The 17,423-nt window shown below is 36.0% G+C and overlaps 1 protein-coding gene across 1 annotated transcript in view; it reads left to right on the plus strand.

Annotated features, from left to right (window-relative positions):
• LOC103607514 (solute carrier organic anion transporter family member 6A1-like) overlaps nucleotides 1–15,117 on the plus strand; it is a gene marked incomplete at its 3' end in the record, with an annotated part of 35,702 nt that extends 20,585 nt beyond the window's left edge. The window contains 2 exon segments of the mRNA XM_008592011.1: nucleotides 14,139–14,257; nucleotides 15,008–15,117. Of these exon segments, the coding sequence (XP_008590233.1) occupies nucleotides 14,139–14,257; nucleotides 15,008–15,117 (229 nt within the window).
• Nucleotides 15,118–17,423: the final 2,306 nt, after the last annotated feature.

Raw genomic sequence — 17,423 nt, forward strand, 5'->3', positions numbered from 1 at the left:
TCCTCAGTGTTGCCCCCGTACTGGACGGGGGACCGGCAACGGATCACAATCCTCAGTGTTGCCCCGGTACCGGACCGGGGACCGGCAACGGGATCGCAAGCCTCGGTGTTGCTCCCGTGCCTCGCTCAGCCAGTGAGCGGGAGCCGGTCTGTATGTGGGATCCGAACCCTCGGACGGGAGCGCCGCCGCGCTTCCCAAGCGGCGCACCATCCAGTGCGCCACTGGGCCGGCCCTACCCAACACTATTTTTGAAGAGACTATTTTTTGCCCAATGTAGCCTTGTCAGCCTTGTCTAAGATTATTTGACCATATACATGAGGGTTTATTTCTAAGCTTTTACATTAGTCCATTTCCTGTGGCTTATAACAGCATTCCTGAAGCTGGATAAATTATAAAGAAAATTAAATTTATTTCTTATAGTTTTGGAGGCTGGGAAGTTTAACGTCCAGGGAACACATCTGGTGAGGGCCTTCTTCTTTGTAGTGACTTTCTACAGCAATGCAGGGTATTAGATGGCAAGAATGGCCTGAGCAAGAGAGCTAACCTTCTTACTTGCTCTCCTTATATAGAGGATCACACACATGACCCTAGTTTGTTGAGTGTTTTTTTTTCTAATCATGAAAGGATGTTGAATTTTGTCAAATGCTTTTTCTGAATCCATTGCCATGATCGTGTAGTTTTTATTCTTCATTCTCTTAATTGATTGATTTTTATATGTTGAACTATCATGGCATTACAGGAATAACTTCCACTTGATCATAATGTATAATCTTTTAATATTTTGTTGATTTCTGTTTGCTAATCTTGTTTAGGATTTTTACATCAGTTTTTATCAAGGATATTAGTCTGTAGTTTTCTTCTAGTATCTTTGTCTGTGTTTGGTAGTAGGATAATTCTGACCTGATAGAATGAATTTGGAAGTGTTCTCTTTTCTTCAGTTTACTGGACTACTTTGAGAAGGATTGTTATTTTTATTTTATTTTATTTTATCAGTATAAAATGTAATTGATTTTTGTATTCCTTTACCAATTCCTCTTTCCCCCTCCCACCTATCAACATCACATCTGTTTACTTAACAAGTTCAAGGAATTGTGATTGTTGTGTCTTCTCTGTACCCCCATTTGTTTGTGTATTTATTTATTTTTAGCTCCCACAAATAAGTGAGAACATGTGGTATTTCTATTTTTGTGCCTGACTTATTTCACTTAATATAATTCTCTCTAAGTCCATCCATGTTGCTGCAAATGGTAGTATTTCATTCTTTTTATAGCAGAGTAGAATTCCCTTGTGCAGATATACCACATTTTCTGTATCCACTCATCTGATGATGATGGATATTTGGGCTGGTTCCAACTCTTGGCTATTGTAAATAGTGCTGCAATAAACATTGAAGCAAATGTACCCCTTTGACATAAAGATTTCCATTCCTCTGGGTATATTCCCAGCAGTGGAATAGCTGGGTCATATGATATATCTACCTGTAATTGTTTGATGAACCTCCAAACTATTGTCCATAAAGGCTGCACCATTTTGCAGTTCCACCAACAATGAAGGAGACTTCCTTTTTCTCCACAACCTTGTCAGCATTTATCTTTTGGATATTAGCCATTCTAACTGGAGTGAGATGGTATCTCAGTGTGGTTTTGATTTGCATTTTTCAAATACTGAGTGATGTTGAGCAATTTTTCATGTGTCTGTTGGCCATTTGTATATTGAGGAATGCCTATTTAGCTGCTTTGCCAATTTTTTAATTGGGTTACTTGCTTTTTGCTGTAAAGTTGTTTGAGATCCTTGTATATTCTGGATATTAGTCCTTTGTCAAATGTATATTTTGCAAATATTTTCTCCCACTCTGTTGGTTGTCTTTTAACTCTGTTAATTATTTCTTTTGCTGTGCAGAAGCTTTTTGGTTTGATATAATCCCTTTCGTTTATTTTTCCTTCGGTTGCCTGTGCTTTTGGAGTCATATTCATGAAGTCTGTACCCAATCCTACTTCTGTTCTACTTCCCAAACCTACTGGAGTGTTTCCTGTATGTTTTCTTTAAGAAGTTTTATTGTTTCAGGGTGTATATTTAATTATTTAATCCATTTTGAGTTGATTTTGGTATATGGTGAGAGGTATAGGTCTAGTTTCATTCTCCTGCATATGGACATCCAGTTATCCCAGCCCCCTTTGCTGTAGAGGCAGTCTCTTCCCCAGTGTGTAAACTTGGTGCCTTTCTCAAAGATCAGATGGCTGTAGGTGTGTGAGTTGATTTCTGGATTCTCTATTCCATTGATCTGTGTGTCTGCTTTTATGCCAGTACCATGTTGTTTTGGTTATTATTGCTTTGTAGTATAGTTTAAAGTCAGGTGGTATTATGCCTCCACCTTTATTTTTTATGCTCAGAATTGCTTTAGCTATTTGTGGTCTTTTGTTATTCCATATAAATGTTAGGATAGTTTTTTCCAATTCAGAGAAAAATGTCATTGGAATTTTGATGGGGGTTGCATTGAATTTGTAGATCACTTTGGGTGGGTATGGACATTATCACAATGTTGATTCTTCCAATCAAGAGCATGGGATATCTTTCCATCTTCTTGTGTCTTCTTTAATTTCTCTCAACAGTGGTTTGTCATTCTCATTGGAGAGATTTTTCACATCCTTGGTTAACTCTATTCCTAAGTATTTTATTTTTTTGGTGGCTATCGTAAATGGCTACCTTTTTTGATTTCTTTTTTCTGCTTATTCATTGTTGGAGCATAGAAATGCTACTGATTTTTGTGTGTTGATTTTTTTTCCTGCAACTGTGCTGAAATCATTTATCAATGCTAACAGTTTTTTTGTAGAGGGTTTAGGCTGTTCGATATATAGGATCATGTCATCAGCAAACAAGGACAGTTTGACTTCATCTTTTCCAATCTGGATGCCCTTTATTTCCTTCTCTTCTTTGATTGCTCTGACTAGTACTTCCAACACTATGTTGAATAGGAGTGGTGAGAGTCAGCATCCTTGTCTAGTTCCTACTGGAAAAGCTTACAGCTTTTCTCCATTCAGGATTATATAGGCAGTGGGCTAATCATATATGGCTTTAATTATTTTGAGATACTTTCTGTCTATACCTAACTTGTAGAGAGTCTTTATCATGAATGAATGTTGAATTTTCTCAAATGCTTTTTCAGTATTTATAGAGATGATCATACGGTCTTTGTTTTTGATTTTATTGATATGGTGTATCACAGTTATTGATCTGTGTATGTTGAACCAACCTTGCATCCCTGGGAGGAATCCCACTTCATTATGGTGTACAATTTTGTGTATGTGTTGCTGTATTCTGTTAGCTAGTATTTTATTGAGGAATTTTGCATCGATATTCATCAAGGATATTGGCCTGTAGTATTCTTTTTTTGTTGTATCTTTGTCTGGTTTGGGTATCAGGGTGATGCTTGCTTCATAGTATGAGTTTGGGAGAATGGCCTCTGTTTCAATCTTTTGGAATAGTTTGTAGAGAATTGGTGTCAATTCCTCTTTGAATGTTTGGTAGAATTCAGCTGTGAACCTATCTGTTCCTGGACTTTTCTTTGTTGGGAGCCTTTGGATAACAGCTTCAATCTCTTTTATTGTTATTGGTCTGTTCAGATTTTCTACATCATCTTGGCTCAGTTTTGGTAATTTGTCTGTGTCCAGAAATTTATCCATTTCCTCTAGATTTTCAAATTTGTTGGCATATAGTTGTTTATAGTAGTCTCTAATGATTTCTTGTATTTCTGAGATATCAGTTGTAATATTCACCTTTTTATTTCTAATTTTTGTTATTTGGATCTTCTCCTTTTTTTAGTTAGTCTTCCTAATTGTCTGTCTATTTTATTTATTTTTTCAAAAAAAACACTTTTTGATTCATTGATCTTTTGTATTATTTTCTAGGTTTCTATTTCATTAAGTTCTATCCTGATCTTACTGATTTCTTTCCATCTTCTAACTTTGGGTTTTGATTGCTCTTGTTTTTCTCATTCTTTAAGGTGGAGTATTAGGGTGGTTAGTTTCCATCTTTCCATTCTTCTGAAGTAAACATTTAATGTGATATATTTCCCCTTAGTACTGCTTTTGCAGTATCCAACAGGTTTTGGTATAATGTATCATTATTTTCAATACATTTTTTGATTTCCTGTTTGTGTTCTTCTTAGACCTATATGTCATTAAGTAGAATGCTGTTTAATTTCCATGTGTTTATATAGTTTCCAGAGTTTAATTTGTTATTGATTTCTATTTTTAATCCATTGTGATCTGAAAAAATACATGGGATAATTCCAATTTTTTTGAATTTGTTGAGACTTGATTTGTGACCTAACATGTGATTTATCCTGGAGAATGTTCCATGTGCTGATGAGAAGAATGAATATTCTTAGTTTGTTGGATGGAATGTTCTGTAGATATCTGCCAAGTCCAATTGGTCTAAAGTGTTTTCTTCTGTTTCTTTTTTAAAGTGATCTTGTGTTTCTCTGCTCATTCTTTGCCTAGATGATCTGTCCAATATTGAGAGTGAGTGTTCAGGTCCCCTGCTAATTTGGTATTGGTGTCTATCTCATTCTTTTGGTCTAATAGTGTTTTCTTTATAAATCTGGCTGCTCTGATGTTGGGTGCATATATATATGACTGTTATGTCTTCTTGATGGACGAATCCTTTTACCATTCTCTAGTGGCCCTCTTTATCTCTTTTTATGGTTTTTGATTTAAAGGGTATTTTATCAGATATAAGAATAGCTACTCCCGCTGGTTTTCATTTCTATTTGCATGGTATATCTTTTTCCATCCTTTCACTCTTAGTCTATGTGTGTCTTTACAGGTGAGGTGAGTCTCTTGAAGGCAGCATATAGTTGGGTCCAACTTTTTAATCCAGTCAGTCAGTCTGTGTCTTTTGATTGGAATTTAATCCTTTTGCATGGAGTTGTTATTGATAGGTGTTAATTTACTCCTAGGATTTTACTGATTTTTGTTTGGATGTGTTAAGTATCTTTTGTTCCTTTCTTTCTGGTTTACTCTTTGTCTTCTGTATTTGTTTCTTGTGGTGATAGATAAACTTTTTTTCTCTTTATTGTTAACATTTTAATTTTACTAGTGGGTTTTATTTTTTCTTGAGTATTTATGGCAGTGGTGGTTGTCTTTCAGGTACCAAACCCAGTACATCCTTTAGAATTTCTTGTAAGGTGGGTTGTGTGGTGGTGAACTCCCATAGTATTTGTTTGTCTGAGAAATATACTATTTGTCCTTAGTTTCAGAAGGATAGCTCTGCTGGTAAAGTATTCTTGGCTGGCAATCTCTGTCTTTTAGTATTTTGAGTATATCATCTCATTCTTTTCTGGCTTTTAGCGTTTGTGATGAAAAGTCTCATGTTTGTCTGATTGGTGCTCCCTTATAAGTGACTTTACACTTCTCTCTTGGAGCTTTTAAGATTCTCTCTTTGTCTTTGAGTTTTGTCAATTTGACTATAACATGTCTTGGAGAGGACCTTTTTGGGTTGAATATGTTTGGGGATCCTTGAGCCTCCTGAATCAGAAGATCTGTGTCTTTCCCTATATGTGGGAAGTTTTCTGCCATTATTTGTTGAATATATTTTCAATGTCATTTCCTTTCCCCCCCCCTTCTAGAATACCCATGATTCAATTATTTGAGTGCCTAAGGTTGTCTGTTATCTCTCCCAGATTTTCTCCAATGTTTTAAATTCTTTTTTCTTTTTTTGTCTGCCCATATTATTTCATACAGCCCATCTTCAAGGTCAGAAATTCTCTCTTCTGCTTGTTCTAGCCTGCTGGTTAAACTCTCTGTTGTGTTTTTTATTTCGTTGAATGAATTCTTCAGCTCTGTAAGCTCTGCTACATGGTTTTTCAGGGCATTGATTTCTTTGTATATTTCTTCTTTCAGGTCCTGTATACTTTTTCTCATTTCATTGTGTTGTCTAAATGAGTTTTCTTGTATCTCATTTAGTTTCCTTAGAATTGTTGCTTGAAATTCCTTGTTAGTCATTTTAAGGACTTCCTATTCTATAGGATCTAGAGCTTGAGAGTTATTATTACCCTTTGGTGGTGCTGTACTTTCTTGATTTTTAACATTTCTGGTATCTTTTCTTTGGTGTTTAGTCATTGTGGCAGGAGATTTTGCAGTCCACTCGTTCAACCCAAATGTCTGGCTAGGATCCTGCAGGGACTGCCAATTTGGCATGGCTGCCTTGGTGCCTGTGGGCAGGAGGCTTGGGCCTCTCTGGGCTGTGGGGACTGGCCTGGGCTGGGAGTCCCACAGTGGCACGTACCTGCTCTTGCATGGATGCCTTGGGTCACATGGGCCTGGCACCTCTCAGGCCTCTCTGGGTGGTGCACACTGGCCTGAGCTGGGAGTCCCCCAGCATTGCATACTGGCTCCAGTGCAGGTGTGAGAAGGATTATTATTAATTCATACTTAAATGTTTGGTAGGTTTCTCCAGTGAATCCATCTAGTACTGAACCTTTCTTTTGGGGGAGGCTTCTGATTTCTGATTCAATCTCCTTACTAATTATAGCTTTGTTCAGATATTTTATTTCTTAATGATACAGTCTTGGTAGGTTGTATATTTCTGGAAATTTATCCATTTCTTCTAGGTTATTTAATTTGTTTACATAATTATTCATAGTAGTTTCTTATGATCCTTTTTATTTCTGTAGCATCAGTTGTAATGTCTCCTTTTATTTCTGAGTTTTTGTTATTCATCTTTTCTCTTTCTTTATTAATTAGTCTAGCTAAAGATTTTTCAGTTTTGTTAGCCTTTAAAAATTCAGCTCTTTGTTTTGTTGCTTTTCTTTGTTGTTATTCTATTCTTTATTTCACTTACAGTATTTCTTCTCTAATCTTTTAGTATTTCCTTCCTTCTGCTATATAAATATATATTTTAAAAGCTGTGTTTTAATTATATACTGGGAGGTAGTACCATCAGTGACTCCTTGCCTTTGTAGTTAATTAAAGAGCTATAAGAAAACAGAGAGATTCTTCCTCCATTTCTGAAACTCGGGGTTATATAAATGTGGAACTAATAGAAACTGAGATACAGAAGTCAACTAGCTCATGTTGTTTATTTCCAATTAGCCAACTAGTTCCATAGTTATTTATTGCTACCTATGCTACCTGAAAGTTCTTCTGGTATCTCCTCTGTCAGCTCACATCAGTTCTTACCTGGCTTGCGTGAAGTTTCCATAGCTGCTAGACGAATATCATAAAGGGGAACAGATAAGGTATCAGGCAATAAGCTTTGTGCTGAATATATTCTGTTTGCCTCTCCAAATTCACTTTCCATCTTCCTAAAATCTCTACCCCCCTCTGCTCAAGGAGGCCGACCTGTATTGACAGCCTCATTATACTCCTCTGCACTGTGGATTTCAGCTGGGTTTGGCCAGTGAGAGGCACCAACAGATGAGAAGGCAGGAGTAAGTTAAAGTGAGGGCCTTTACCCTCTCAGCTTCTTCCTAAGGGTTGTACTCATATTGTCTGGATCCTTCTTCTAAAGGCCACAGCTCTCATCGAGCTGTTCTCTCCATCTGTTAAACACTGTACCAGTTGATATTCAGGTCTATGGTAATAGCTTGCTACCGTTGCTAGCCCCAGAATTTTGTACCATGCCTTGTTCATTTGCTTGAACTCTGCCCACACCATTAGAAATAGTCCCTTATTATACTCTTATCAAATTATCTAGTGTGAGTATATTATCTGTTTCCTACCAGGATCCTCACTGATACTAGGAGTAGTATCTGGAGTAGCAATAGGATTCCAGAAGTAAGTTGCATATTTGTGTGCACAAATAATATTCTTGCTGGGGTTAAATTGGGCATAGTGACTACAACTGTGTGGAATGTGATTAAGGTCAGGGGAGGGCAAGGTTTTGGGACATTAAGTGGCTGTAGCAGTAATCATTTCTATGATAAAAGTGGTTGTAAAGACTTCTGGGTCATATGGCTTCTTTTAACAGCATTAGAGACCATTTCTAGGGAAAAGGAAACATTTAAGGGTATGAATTTTTGAAAACGCATGGCCACTACATTTTAGCTTCACTTAGTAGGGGCCCTGAAATACAAGAATTCCTTGTAGTGAGTAGAACTTCAGGCTGGTTGTCCACTTAATATAGAAAGAAAGATGGCCTGAGGTATGAATCTATTCTAATTTGTAGTTACCAGCTTGTTTCAGTAGTCAGAGACTTAGAACAAGATTGGAAAATAAGTGATAGGAGAACATGTCAATAAATATCTTGGAATGGTCACATGAAAGGGGTATTTACTTTGGAGGAGGCTCTCAAATCATTTGGACAATATGACCCATCCTGTTAATGTCATTCAGCCTCTCTCTCTCTCTTCCTTTTTTATTTAACCACCCCAGTTCTTCCTCAATGGGCCCATGTAAAAAAATGTCCATAGTAACAGGAATTGTGACTTTGCATAGATGCGACACCGTAGATTCCTTCTCACCAAGGACAATCTCTCATCAAGAATATTCACCAGTATTTTAATATTGCTGTTGCTGATTATCCATCTGGTCAACAGTGGAGGCAACCTCGAGTCCCTGATATGATGCATTCCTTGGGAGACAAGCTGGCCATCTGTTGTCAGGTTGATTACATTTGCCCTCTTTTACCATAAAGAAGACAATGATTTGTCTTTACAGGGAAAGACATATTCTAGGCAGGCATTTTTCTTCTCTTCCTACAGTGCTTCTGCTAGCACCACCATTCACAGACTTACAAAAGCCTTAATCATCCCCATGGTATCTCATATAATATTGCCTCCGACTAGGAAATATATTGTAGACAAAGTATGACAATATAATAATTACAGAATGCACTGGTTTTACTCTGTACCTGATTATTCTGGAATAGCTGGCTTGATAGAATGGCGTAATGGCTTGGTGCCCTTAGCCGTTATGGTGATATCAATCTTTGAAGCTGGGTTACTGTCTGTAAGATCCATTATAGGATCTTATGTTGATCCAACCATGTATATATGATGCTATCTCCCCCATTGCCTGGATGCGTAGGTCTGGGAACCAAGGGGTGGGTGGGGTGGAAGGGGTTCTCACTTTTTTTTTTTTTTTGTCTTTTTTCATGACTGGTAACGGGATCGCAACCCTCAGTGTCGTGCCCGTACTGCGACCGGCAACAGGATCGCAACCCTGTGTCGCGCCTGCACTGCGCTCAACCAGTGAGCGGACTGGTCTCTATGTGGGATCCGAACCCTCGGTGGGAGTACCACTGCGCTCTCAAGCGCCGCACTCTACAGAGTGCACCACCGGGCCGGCCCAGGGGTTCTCACTTTTACGTGAAATATTCCACTGAATGAATTTTTGCTTTCATTCCCTGCAGACTTGACCTTGATGGTTTTGGAGGTCCTTACTCCCAATGGAGTATGATTTAGATACATTAGGAAATATAATATTCTCAGTCATTTTGAGATTGTAATGATTCTGAATCAATGTGTAGTGAAAGGGAATCTCAATAGTAACCAGTGTGAATTATCTGAGTTACTGATAGAAAGCGAATGGGCTGCTGCTATATAACAGAGACAAGGATGACTTGTTTGAAATCCAAGGGATTTACTTGGTTCTCCGTATTCTCTTTGCCTAGTAGTTCTATCTATCTATCTATCTATCTATCTATCTATCTATCTATCTATCTATCCATCTATCTATCTATCTATCTATCTATCTATCTATCTATCTATCTATCTATCTATCTATCTATCTATCTATCTATCTATCTATCTATCTATCTATCTATCTATCTATCTATCTATCTATCTATCTATCTATCTATCTATCTATCTATCTATCTATCTATCTATCTATCTATCTATCTATCTATCTATCTATCTATCTATCTATCTATCTATCTATCTATCTATCTATCTATCTATCTATCTATCTATCTATCTATCTATCTATCTATCTATCTATCTATCTATCTATCTATCTATCTATCTATCTATCTATCTATCTATCTATCTATCTATCTATCTATCTATCTATCTATCTATCTATCTATCTATCTATCTATCTATCTATCCATCCATCCATCCATCCATCCATCTATCAATCATCTATCTATTTATTATTTATTTATTTATTTATTTTCTTAGCTTCCCACTGGCTTGGGTGAGAGGGTCTGCTCATGGGGAAACAGGCCCTTTCTCTGGGCATCTACACCCTCTTGAGCAGTGCCATCAGAGTGTGCAGCCCTCCTGGACTGCTCAGCCTTGAGGCATCGGGCAGAGTGTCTCTGGGGAAAGATTAGTAGTTCTCTTTAATGGATGACTTCCTCATCTCATTAAAGACAATACCAGTAAGGCTCAGATCTTACAGGAATCAAGGTTTCGGTCACCCCACCAGGTGAAGTATTCTTTCTAACCAAGGCACTAGCTGAACAGGTGGTGAAAGAAGGAAGATTTGATGGTAAACTTAGACCTGTTACTAGCTAATGAGACAGGAACAATGAGAACAAGGTTTTATGTTAATTTTCTTCTACGTTTTCTTCTGTCAGATTGTATGATGAGCTCTGGTGATAGTAACTATCTTAGGTTGGGTTCCCACAGAAGCAGAACTTGGGACAAAGATATGAGTGTACACTATTTATTTGAGAGATGATTCTAGGAAGTATGACAGGATAGTGGGGAAGTGAGCAAGGGAAGGTAAGGATGAGAAGACAATAAAATGTTCATTGTATTGAGCATTTTATTGCTTGGGGAAATTAGGGCTCATCCCCACCAGAGAACTCTGGGGGACAGTATAGATATAACTCAGAGTTATCCCAACAGCTGTTTAAAGAAGTTGGAATATATATCCAGTAAATCCTGCTATCATTGGTTGAGGGATGCTCTTGGGGTTAAATATTAACGAGAACTCTGGGGGACAGTATAGATATAACTCAGAGTTATCCCAACAGCTGTTTAAAGAAGTTGGGATATATATCCAGTAAATCCTGCTATCATTGGTTGAGGGATGCTCTTGGGGTTAAATATTAACTAGGCTATTTTGGCCCTGCCCTCTGAACTCTCAGCCAACCATAGAGTCCTTGCCATTCAGAGCTATTCATTTGGTGTGTATGGGAACTATGAATGCCAAGCCAAGGTTATATAAATGGGAAACCAACAACATCTTCTACAACAGTGTTTTAGATTTCAGTTGAGAATATAATAGAATTAATATAATCTCATGATTGTATAGTAACTAATGAGATTTAGTGTATCCTAAGAGCTTTTTTCATCCAAGAATTTTTTTTTTGCTCAGCAAAGAGCAATCATTCTTAGGCACCAAGGTGATGGATTATGTTGGATATTTTCTGTTGCTACAGTTTCACTCTCTACTTTTCTTCACCCTGCTCTGTACCTAAGGAGGTTGACCCATATGGACAACATCAATGGGCAATAATAGATTCTGGTTCCTTTTAGGCTTGGCTTGGGTAGAGCACTGGAGAGAGATCTGAGGGCATGAGGAAAGCGAGATCTGGATATTGTTCTTTTCTTTCCTTCCCTGCTGAGTCTCAATGGTTTTGCTCTATCTCTTTTAAAAAGGCCATGTCTCCTCTTACATGGCCTTAGGTTTGCTTAACCTCTATCTCCTCTTGTCTCTTCAGGGCTGGAGGTGGTATGGCTCTCTGCTGTGGCTAGACCCAGGGTTCCACCTCTTCCTACACAGATTTCTTTAAACTCTCCTCACATCACTTAAATAGTACTTTTTATTAAATTATATATTCTTAAATTACCCAGAGAGAGTATGTTTTCAGGACCATGATTCATACAATATCTCTGCTAGCCATATGTATTTTTTTATGTTTGAATTTGATGCCTGTTTCCTTCCTTGTTTTTATATTGGCTCACTTCTTATAGATTTATAAAACTTCTTTATGTATTATGGATATTAATTGTCTGCTAGACACATGACAAATAATTTCTCCCAATCTGTCTTTAAACTTTGTGTATGGCATCTCTTATTATACAAACCTTAAAAGTTTTTATATAGTAAAATATGTCAGTATATTTTTCCTTTCATAAGATTTTAGTTTCCTGTCTTGCTTAAGAAGCTCTTAATATAAAATTATTAAAATATTTGACTATATTTTCTCCAGTATCTTTGTAAATGTGTTTTGTATATTTAGATACTCAATATCAGTTTATTTTTGCATGTAATATGAGCATACGCCAAGCTTCTATTTTTACCTGAAAAGGATATGTAATTGTACTGAGGACACTTATGGATCATTCTGTGTGATTTTTTTTTAACTGATATTAAACACCATCTTTATCATAAATTAAATTTCCCTGTATCCATAGGTTTTATTCTTGTATCTTATCTCTGTAGTCTGTTTCTTCATATATTTTTCTATTCCCATGCCAATACTACAATGTTTTAATTAATAAAGCTTTACTGTATGATTTGCTATTTGCTTGGATAAGTCTCCATTCATTATCATTTTTCATCAAATACCAGAAACTATTTTTACAAAATCACTCTACCAGATAAATTTTATAATCTCAGATTATAATAAAAGTATTTTTATGTGAATTGTTTGAATTTATATAGCAAGTTGGGAATAATTGTTGTCTTTTATGCAAGAATACGCTATGTTACTCTATTTCTCTGCTCTCCTTTTATGTGCTTCAATAAAGTTTTATTATTTTCTTTATTGAACATATCCCATTAAGTTTATTCCTAGGAATTTCATACATTTTGTTAGTATTGTACATGGAATCTTTATATATTCCATTTATGAATCAATTATTTCTAGTAGGAGGAACATATTTGGTTTCTAAATTTGTCTTTTATATATACAAATATATATATCAAATTTTATATATATCAAATTCTTTGCTTACATTTTATGGTTTGTTTAGTTGGTTTCTCTGGCTCTTGTAGATACACAATTATATATACATATGTAATAATCATACTATATGTAATGTAGTGTACATAGTTAGAATATAGAGCTGGGTTCAAAAGTGAAAAGAAGAAAACTTCTGAATATGAATATTAAATTATCAATGAGGCAACATGTAGCCTTAGTGTAATCTGGAGCTGACACTCCTGGGTGTAAGCATATTCAGATATATATAACAAGTAGATAATGGAAGTCAAGATTGTAACCCTATGTCATTGCAAGTTGGAATTTGTATTCCTGAGTAATGCTAGCAGTGAATAAAGAGTTTTCTCATCAGTGAGTAAGACTGGGAACATTCTCCACATTCTATTAAGGACAAGGCCTATAATAAGCAAGCTACCCACCAGGTTTTAGTTTATAATAGGGCTACTGGTGAGAAGTCAGCACCTCCAAAACTGTGGTTGCTATGGATGTGGGCATTTTCCCACAATGGCTGTTGGAGAAGGTCCTAAATGTGTGTGGAGCTAAAGACAATGGCATTTGTGTCGTAACCAGTTCCCCCAATCTCCTTCTTAAATGATACAAAATAACTTCACAACTATGCAATTTTTCCACAAAATCATGGCCTTGGCAAAGGCAGACCAAGAAAAACTACAGGGAAGGCAGAGGACAGAGAGCCTAGCACAGGGTCTTACAGGTGATTGGGAATGATCACTCCAAGGATAAGTTCATGCTAAAGTTGAGAGTTCAGAGAAAGGACTAGAAGAAAGGGCTTTCAATGTATCTGTGATTTAAAGGGTCAGATGCCATATAAAAGGTCAGCTGTGCAACTTGAAGGACAAGGCTTGCCATAAAGGTTTAGGTGCTTGATTTAAAGGGTCAGGAATGATTTCAAAGGAGAGGTAAGATTGAAAGGTAGTATTCCAAATACATAGCTTCTGGTGGAAAAAAAAGTTAAACAGGGACAAACAACCTTTGCTATCTGAGTGGTGCCAGGGAACAGAAGGAAAAGGGAAAAATTTAGGATCCTGTAAGACAAAAGGGAAGCACATAATTAGAGAACAGACAACTGCTCCCTTTGAACAACAGAAACAATAGTGACAAATTAACAGATTTTTTTTCTTTTTTCTCTCTCTGTGATGATAACAACTGCTCCCTTTGAACAACAGAAACAATAGTGACAAATTAACAGATTTTTTTTCTTTTTTCTCTCTCTGTGATGATAGCTCTGTTGTAATAAAATACCCAAAGTTGAAATTTTTCATTTTTCTCTATTAAAGCACTAAAGATGATGGTTATCCACAATGGCTGTCGACTTGGTGGGTTTATTTTCTTATTACCACTCTTATTGCATGGTCTACATCAATACCATTGTCATGCTTTCCACGCAATATACCAGGTGAATATAAAAATATAATTCATTAAACTAAAGGACAGTAGTCCACTCCCTGCCCCTGGCCCCATTCTCAGAGCATGTCAGTACAACATTGCTCTGAGAATATGACTCCTGTACTTGTAGTGGTCTGTCATAGAGATACTCTATCATGTGCTAGTGTTATTTGAACAAATGAAGCAGTATTACAGCCAAATATTATTTTATGTATCAGAATTTCATTAATATGTATTTTTACTTTTCATTATTTCATTTTAAAAATAATTTATGTTTAGAATTTATAAGTTGTCTTTAAAAATTTATTAAATTTTTACAATTTATATATATTTAAAAATCTTTTAATACATTTTTACTGTTTATTAAATTTTATTAAATTTATTAAATTTTAAATAAGTTTTATTAAACTTTAATAAATTTTTAATAAATTTTAATAAATTTATTTTGCAAACACTGAAAAATAGTTACAGGAGCTACATTTCAAGTATTTAGTATTTTGTAGCCACAGGTAGCTAGCAGCTACAGTATTGGACAGTGTAGATATGGAAAATTTTCATTATCACAGAATGTTCTTAAAGGACAGCACTGTTTTAGAAGAATGTGTCTTTTAATTAACTGGATTGACCTTAACTTGTTCAAAAACATCTCACTTGCCACTCTAGGGCCAGCTGGGCTTATTAGAGTGTGTATATATGTTTCATGGATGTGTTTCAATTATTTGAATATGCCATAAGTTTCTTTACTTGTTAACATATATAGGTACAGCAGGGATGAAAGCTGGGAAACGTAAACAGCCTCATTTGTTTGACAGCATGCTTAAAGATCAGAAATTCGGAAGTGGTATAAAGGATTTATTTGCCGCTATTCGGGTAAAGTAAAATACTTTATGTGAACAAGTCAAATAAATTGATCTGTATACTTTTCTAATAGTGAACTTAAGAAAATAACTATAAAATGTTCAACTTAAATCTGGGTGAGACTTTTGAAGTCTTTTAATTAACCTATTCAATTTAGAGATAATGGAAAGTAGGGCTTCCCTTACCTAAGTGTCTTTGCCAAGAACTTGGCCAATGTCAGAGAGTGGTACCAGGTATTTTCCTTCTATTTCTTTTAATTTTAACTTTATATTATTTTGTGTTTATTTTTCCCCCTGCAGAAATAAATAAGTCATTTAATGAGATAGCATACAGGTATGAATATTATCTTTTTATTATATTTAAATGACTCAGAAGAGAACTCTAGAAGTTAACAAATATACCACAACATTGTACTTCATGGAAAATATCTCATCTCAATATCAAATGGAGAAGAACTCTTTGTTTCTTTAAGTGAGAAAAAAGGCCTACAATTTAGACATCATGGTGTAAAAAATGCCAATCTCTAAATAATGATTCCACTTTCAATTTATTTTCTCTTCTGTTATTTATAACTTCATCCTTTATTTGCATGAAGAATTGTATTTCTCACATATAAATTTTATCAAGTCATTTCCCAGATTACCTAGTAGATGAATTTCACACCCTTTTAATAGGACTTTCAAGACTCTTCAGAATAGCATCAACTGAATTTTCCTACCTCATTTCTTCAAAATCTTATCCCTATCTCCCCCACATTCCAGCCACTTTCTAGATGCTTTAGATACTTTTATAGTTCTGTACCATTGTAGATGCTAATCTCTCTACTCGAAATGTTCTGTCACTTCTCTGTTCCTAAAAAACTGTTTGCCAAACCTTACCCTATAATCCTAGGCAAAGTGAGCCTCTCCCTCCTTAATTTTTTGATAGATCTTTGTTATAATATAATATAAGCATATATACATATGTATATGTACATTTTTGAACTGTGCTTTTTATTATATTAGTTTAATTCTTCATAAAATGAATGCACTGTATAAAATCAGAATTCTTTTACTTGTTTCTATTTATCAAGTGTTTATCTTTTTTATCAAATCATGAACCATTCTTATAATTGATTACATTTAATTCAGATTTTTATTTAATTTTAATTTTTTATCTAAATTGTCCATGTACCTATTTTAGCAATACAGAAACTAATAGTTATAATCTCTTTCATATTGTTAAAAATTAATGTACGACTGCTAAAAAAATTTTGGAAAATTTTAAGTTTTTTTGACTGCTAGGTAAGAAACAAAATCAGGCCAATTCTATATTTCTCTCTTAGAATTAAATGCTTTGATTATTATTGTTAGACATAATACAAAAGAATGTAATGTATAGTTAACAGTTTTTGACTTCTGAGTGACCCCTGTCTGGATACATAGCTGGAAGATATCTTAACCCTTTTAAAATTTTATTAGAAAGTGGGACTTCCAGAATGGCAGAGTGAGGACATTGGAAAATTCTCACCTCCAAAAAGTGGCAAAACTGGCAGAACAGTCAACAACCATTTAAAAACTCTGGAAATTAGCCAAAGTCATACAGCAAATTGAAAGCATTTATTAAAAAAAAAAATTGCGGGCCGGCCCGGTGGCGCACTGGATTGGATGAGTGCGCCGCTTGGGAAGCGCGGTGGCACTCCTGCCCGAGGGTTCAGATCCCACATACAAACCGGTTCCCGCTCACTGGCTGAGCGAGGCGCGGGGGCAACGCCGAGGGTTGCGATCCCGTTGCCGGTCCCCGGTCCGGTGCGGGGGCAACACTGAGGGTTGCGATCCGTTGCCGGACACAGAAAAAACCAAAAGACAAAAAAAAAAAAAAAATTGCACTTTGGTTAGAAAAGTGGGGTTTGTAGCATTTATATTATGACTGCTCCCATTCTCCTCTCTTCCCTTCCTTACTTCCATGGCTTCATAGACATTAAGGCTAACAGTCTTCTTGCCCCAGGAGGTGGTTGATTTGATTTGGAGATCCAAGGAAAAGTTCAGGGACATTGTAGTCAACAATAATGATATTGGTGGCAAACAACTGGGAAAGACTAACATCATAGCTACCAAACGCAGAAATATTGGTTGGGACAAACAACATTACAGCAAAAATATAAAAGATATATTTGTGCAATGATATTGGGCTTTGGCAACTCTGATATAGTCCTGGAGATCTGAAAGTGTTCACATGCTCAGGAGAGATCATAGCTGGCCTCAGTTATCTACTGGTTCCTGGCTCACCATGAGTTCTTACACAAGCAGAAAGTGAAAGTCAAAGCAGATTGTAAACTG

The sequence above is a fragment of the Galeopterus variegatus genome, unplaced genomic scaffold, assembly GCF_000696425.1.
Source record: "Galeopterus variegatus unplaced genomic scaffold, G_variegatus-3.0.2 Scaffold7499, whole genome shotgun sequence".
Classification (NCBI taxonomy): Eukaryota; Metazoa; Chordata; class Mammalia; order Dermoptera; family Cynocephalidae; genus Galeopterus; species Galeopterus variegatus.